The 6000-nt window shown below is 41.1% G+C and overlaps 1 protein-coding gene across 1 annotated transcript in view; it reads left to right on the top strand.

The window, feature by feature from the left end:
* Positions 1 to 1750: 1750 nt before the first annotated feature.
* LOC146649482 (protein Niban 1-like) overlaps positions 1751 to 6000 on the top strand; it is a 29514-nt gene continuing 25264 nt past the window's right edge. The window contains exon 1 of the mRNA XM_085387103.1: positions 1751 to 1905. Coding sequence (XP_085243229.1) covers positions 1851 to 1905 — 55 coding nt within the window. The 5' untranslated portion in view covers positions 1751 to 1850. The remainder of the gene's footprint in view (positions 1906 to 6000) is intronic.

The raw sequence follows: 6000 nt of genomic DNA, 5'->3' as shown, positions 1-6000 counted from the left end.
TCTTGCTGTCTTAGTAATTCTTTACTGGGCTCTAATTTCATTCTTTAAACTGTTCTGGGTTTTTTTTTTGTCCAGTGTGGAACAGGCGCACATGTTACCCAAAATGTACAATGAAGGGTCAGAGTCAATACTAAGCAGTGACATATGCAGAGAGACACCTAAGAACTACTATATTTAAAATGTAACCTGTAATAGGCATGAGATATACATTAGATATTTGTGTGGTCTGTAGCTCAGAAGGTAGACCAGGTCACATACTAATCAGAAGGTTGGTGGTTTGATGCCCGTCTGCTCAAGTCTGCATGACAAATATTCTTGGGCAATATACTAACCCAGGTAGTGTGTGAATGTTAGACAGAAAACACTTCCATAGAAAGAGCATAGGAAAAAAGTGCTTGTGTGAATGAGGCACGTTGTATAAAGTGCTTTGAGTGCTCAGAGTAAAAAGTCGCTGAATAAGAACCAGCCCGTTTAGCCATAGAACAGTGACACTGAAAATATTATCAGCCTAAAAAGTGATGAAAACAACCTTAGTGCATTCAGGGAAAAGAAAAACACATTAAAAGACTTCGTTTTCCAAATCTGTTACTCTGTGGATAAGTTTGTTTGTGTTGGCTCTTTCCACTGGACATGCTAATATTGGGCTTGTCTGTTAGTCACCAGCAAAACGGTAACCGCAAACTCGAGAGCCATGGAAGTACTAAGAAACTGCAATTCCTCCCATGCATGGCTCCAAAAGTAACTACCGTAAGTCGCTGCAGATTTCAGCGTTAAAATGTCAACCTTTTCAACATTTAAAATCCGGTTTACAGTGTCATACAGAAAAGGGTTTCGGTCTCTGTGGGTAGTTTCTTCCTAGCTACTGTGTGTGAAAAGCATCTTGGATGAGAAGTCAAATGTCAAGTTCAATTGCCTGCTTTTCAATCACTCGAGACTAGCATTGCTTATGTGAGTGATTTATTTGTTTCTTTGATCAACCAAGATGGTTGTGCTTCCACCGAAGCTTATTCAATTCAATTTTATTTGTACAGCGCCAAATCACAACAACAGTCGCCTCAAGGCACTTTATATTATAAGGTAGACCCTACAATAATACATACAGAGGAAAAACCCAGCAATCATATGACCCCCTATGAGCAAGCACTTTGGCGACAGTGGGAGGGAAAAACTCCCTTTTAACAGGAAGAAACCTCCAGCAGAACCAGGCTCAGGGAAAGGCGGCCATCTGCTGCGATCGGTTAGGATGAGAGAAGGAATACAGGATAAAAGACACGCTGTGGAAGAGAGCCTGAGATTAATAGCACATGTAATAACTGAAATAGAAAATCCATAAATAAATAAAAAACAAAAAGATGTTATATAGCTGTTCTTGCAAAAGCAATACGTGTTCGGCACCACATTGCATTCACATCACAATTCTGTTTGCGCAAGCTCCGGGACAGCACAGTTTGGGTTGGTAAAATTCTAGTATTTTTATAAATCTATCACAAGATTGTCCCTTTCTAAGTTTGATGTTTGAAGTAAATATTTTACATTCTACCCTCTTGTCTCCTTGTCTAGATAGAGCACTCCTGAATCCAAAGGGTCAGTTACATTAATATTATTTGTTTATTCATTATTAGTCGTTTGATGAACCGAACTGAATAGAGCTTTTTACAGCTGTGATTCAACAAGTCACGGTGGATGATTAGGGAGACCACAGGCGCTATTGGGGCTGGCCTAAGTGGCGGAGCGTCACTGAATGACACACTGGCAGGAGGAGGAGGAGAGCACGCCCTGCTAGCTGATGTGACGGTGTAAGTACCTGAGTGCAGAACACTACCTGCGGATCGTCTCCTGTCAGAAGCATCATGGGGGGTTCCGCGTCCAGCCTGTTGGATGAAAACAAATCCAAGTACATTAAAGGTAAAAAAAAATTAAATAACCGAGAAAGTTTGAGGTTGAAATTTTGGTATGCGTTGGGTGAGCGACGCAACGAGGGCGCAGCGCACTCCTCAGCGCGTTTCATTGAGCACCGATGAAGAGAGTGGGCTGTTTCTGTCGGGTTTAGAGCGACGTTTCACATCACTGTGTTTTGGAGTCGAGGCGCTTGAAGCTGTTAGTTTGCGCATAAATATAAGAAGCGCGATTTTAATTTGAATTGTAATGCCAGTTTGAGCTTTTTTTACGTGAAAATGTGAGTTAGAGTGGGAAACAGTTCCCGTCGATTTTCCAGAGAGCCGAGTATCAGGCTACTCGCAAAGCTGTCCGTCTGGTTATGCCTGGTTATCTTTAACCAGGCATTTTGTCCCTCTCCCAATAAGCTCTCTGGAGGGGGGGCGGGGGACACTTTACATGTATTTTTCATGGCAAAAACATTAGTTCATGCATTTATCACTTCCGCCTGGTTAGTCTGGGGGGCTCATGGAGGTCACTCCAGTATTTCCAGTACTGCTAGGAAAAAGGAAAATCAGAGAGATCGAACTTTCTTTCTTTTTTCTCTCTTTCTTTTGGGCGTGTCCAGGGGTGTGGACTAATGTTACCTGTCTTTTATTGTGTGTATGCGTGCACAGCAGACAGGTGCACATGTGGTGATGTGTGTTGCGTAAATAGTGAAATCTGATTTGAAGGCAATCCTTCATGCAGCATCTTCCCTCATGCTTTCTTCATCATACAGGCTGCTGTAGGGAGTTTTTTTTTTTTTTTTTTTTTTTTTTTTTAATTAAAGCGAATCTGAGCTTCATAATTCAAGTTTTTTTAACCACAAATATGGTTTATTTCAGAGGGACTGGTACTTATAGTGCTTTTCAAAGCCAACTGAGCAGTTTCAGAGTGCTTTTTAGAATAGCTTTGTTCGCTTAGTCACACACACATTCATACAGCCCTTTATTCCATGAGTAAGTGCCTTGTCTCACACACACTTAAATGAATACACTCAGGGCAAGTTGGACTTTTCTTTCCCACTTCAACATGCAATGTGGGGAGTCGGCTATTAAATCAGCCCCACTCTATTTCCTGATTAACAGGCATACCAGAAGACACCATGCTGTGACAAAATTTGGACTGATTTTGGACCTGATACCAGTTTGCAGTACTCAGCTGTAAAATGGGTTCAACTGGGGCAGTCTGTGTTTATTTTTGTTGCCGTTCTTAATAATATCAGAGTGGAAATGCTCTGTATGTTAGGAAGCCAGTGTTCAGACCTTCATTTAATGACATCCCCTGGGAACTTTCTATCTTCTGGAGTTTATGCTTATGGTACAAGCTGTTTGTACACTCAGTCTCGGGGTGAAGCGTGTGCTTTCACGTTTGCCTTGTCAGATTTTCCTGGCTGCTACTGAGGGGAGGCTTAAAACAGTCAAGATCAGTGACACTCTAGATCTATTTCTCATGGCCAGAGCATTCTTGTCTATCGTTATGTAGCTGTGAAATGTGTGTACAGGGTGGAGCGTGGCAATTTGGTGAGTAGTTTCCAAGGTTGGGTTAGATGAAGTGATCCTACTGCAGTACATAGTGTATGATTCATAAGCTGACAAAGGTCCAGTTTTGATGGAGCTCCGTCCCTTGACACTCACTAGCAGTTTTTCTGACTGATGTAATTTGATCTTTTTCTGACTGTGTCTGAACATATTTCTAACTCTGACTATATCATTCTCCAAAGCGATGTCTTCTTGTTGTTAAACTGTTAGCAGAGGGCTGTGTTGCTTGGTGCTGCATGTTAACACATTGGAGTTATAAAAAGGGGAGTAGAGAAGGAATATGGGATACCACCCCCCACCCGCCCCTCAGAAAAACCCCAGACCTTACATCCCACATACCCCAGATTCACACAGGATAAAGGGGGCTTGAATGTTTGATTCATGGTGTGTTGTCATTCAGTTCCAGTTTGGTTTGGTGTCATTGTTCTCCAGGTTATTAAGCTTAAATTATTACAGTGGCCTTAGAAATATCAAATGTTTAGCATTGAAATGAATTCAGTTTTATGTTTATTTTTGGGGGGGGGCGAAGCAATCTTTCGTTATTTATTTTTTTTGTAGTGTTAATCAGACTTGAAAATATGAGTTGATCAGCTGCAGATGAATCTGTTTTGAAGAAAAGTTGTGCCACGTTCCACACACTTGCAACCTGTTATTTTTAACGATATGCTGCTTTTCCTAGTCTTGTGTTTACAAAATTGATTCTCTTTGAATTTGTGTTTTCTGACAGTTGACCAAGATACAACCTCTAAAGCTGAAAAAACAAGCAAATGCAGAGGCAAAAATTATAGGTCATCTAGGCCCTGCATTGATTCACAGTTGTCCCAGGAGTCTGCTAGGCTTCATCCAATACTTTGAGCCATTATACTATAAGGCAGAGACAAATCTCTTGAAAAATCCTGAATACAAATGTATAGGAAAATTCCATTACATCAAATATCTCGCCTACTTACGTTCATGTACAAGCATAGTCTGCAGCTCTCTGATGCAATCACATTGGTGCGTAAATTTGTGCATAGTAATTGTAACCAGCATGGAAGAAAATCTCTCCAGACCTCATTTTGGGGAAAAGTCATTGAACTTAAGCCTTTATTTAATTAGGGACCTACTAAAAACTGAAAACTGCATCTACTAGGAGTCTGAGGGGTAGTTTTGTGGACTTCATAATACACTGCAAGTGTTAATATTTCCAAGCATTACAGTGCTTAGATGTAAATTTACCTGTAATTCTCTCTATAGTAAAAGATTTCAGGGTTAACATTGTCATAGGCTACCATATGCTTCACTTGAGCTTAGGGCAGAGGGTCTGCAAGAAACTTGGAGCATCAGAAACTTTGCTTCCTGCATTCTGATTGCTGGCATTGCTTTCAAAAAATGATCAACTTTTCACATCTAACATTACTGCTGCTGTGTCAGGAGACATGCAGGTAGGGGTGGGCGATATAAACGATAGAAACGATATAAATTTGGCCAACGATAGAGATTTTGACTATACCGCTCTATCGCGATAGCGCATGTTGATGATGTCATCAAGCTGTGCCTGTTTTGGTCGAAAGCATTGCAGCGGCTACAACCATTATCATCTGCAAATTATGCCGGGCGTCAGTCACAGCAAGAGAGATGAAGCACTTTTGAAATACGGGGAAAGCCAAAAACTGAGCTTATATATCGTGATATATATCGTTACCGCACGTTCTTCAAATTATATCGCGATATGGATTTTAGGCCATATCGCCCAGCCCTACATGCAGGGATATTTACTTGACAGTTCTGTCTGATATCAGGCTGCTTTTGTGTCTTTTCATTATGACAGTTATCAGCTTTTTCAGTTTTTCATGCTGATTATAAATATAGTTGAATTTATCAATCTTTGCACTTTAACAGATGAGATATATTTCAGTGAAATAGCTGCTAATTTTCAAGGCTCTCTGCACATTCTGACACATAAACTATATGGACAAAAGTAGTGGGTTGCACCTGTTAATCTTTGAATTCAGGTGTTTTCAGACCCATTGCCACAAATGTATACAATCGAGCACGTAGACATGCAGCCTGCCTAGCGTTTCTGAAAGAGTGGATCATTCTGAAGAGCTCACTAAATTAGAGCACGGTACTGTAATACCCAACCAGACATTTCACGGGCCACTGTAAGTGGTATTACTGCCTAATGGAAGCAATTAGGAACCACAGCAACTCTTTCACGAAGTCGCTGACCACGTAATGTTACAGAGCAGGACTGTCGAGTGCTGAGGCACATGCACCGGTAGGTTCATGGTGTGGGTTTTTATTGCCAAGCAGCTCCTGGAGGTGTAATGTGTAGGTGGCCCAATATTTTTGTCCATATACTGTAGCTGTGTATGTGTGTGTGTGTTGTTGTTGTTCCTTCCTCAGCAACAAACCTAAACTTGAAAAACGTAGTCCTCAGTGATGATCAAACTGCCTGTATATGAACTACACCAGAGGAGAGGCTGTGTTGCTGTGTCTGAGAGCACAAAAGCTGATATGTCTGTATGTGTGTTTGAATGAACTCATAAATCTGAGAGAG

Source organism: Rhamphochromis longiceps, linkage group LG17, assembly GCF_057381845.1.
Source record: "Rhamphochromis longiceps isolate RC_006_pf linkage group LG17, R_longiceps_female_GT1.1, whole genome shotgun sequence".
NCBI classification, from domain to species: Eukaryota; Metazoa; Chordata; class Actinopteri; order Cichliformes; family Cichlidae; genus Rhamphochromis; species Rhamphochromis longiceps.
Note: the sequence above shows the minus strand (reverse complement) of the source record. Positions and strands in the feature narration are given on the sequence as shown.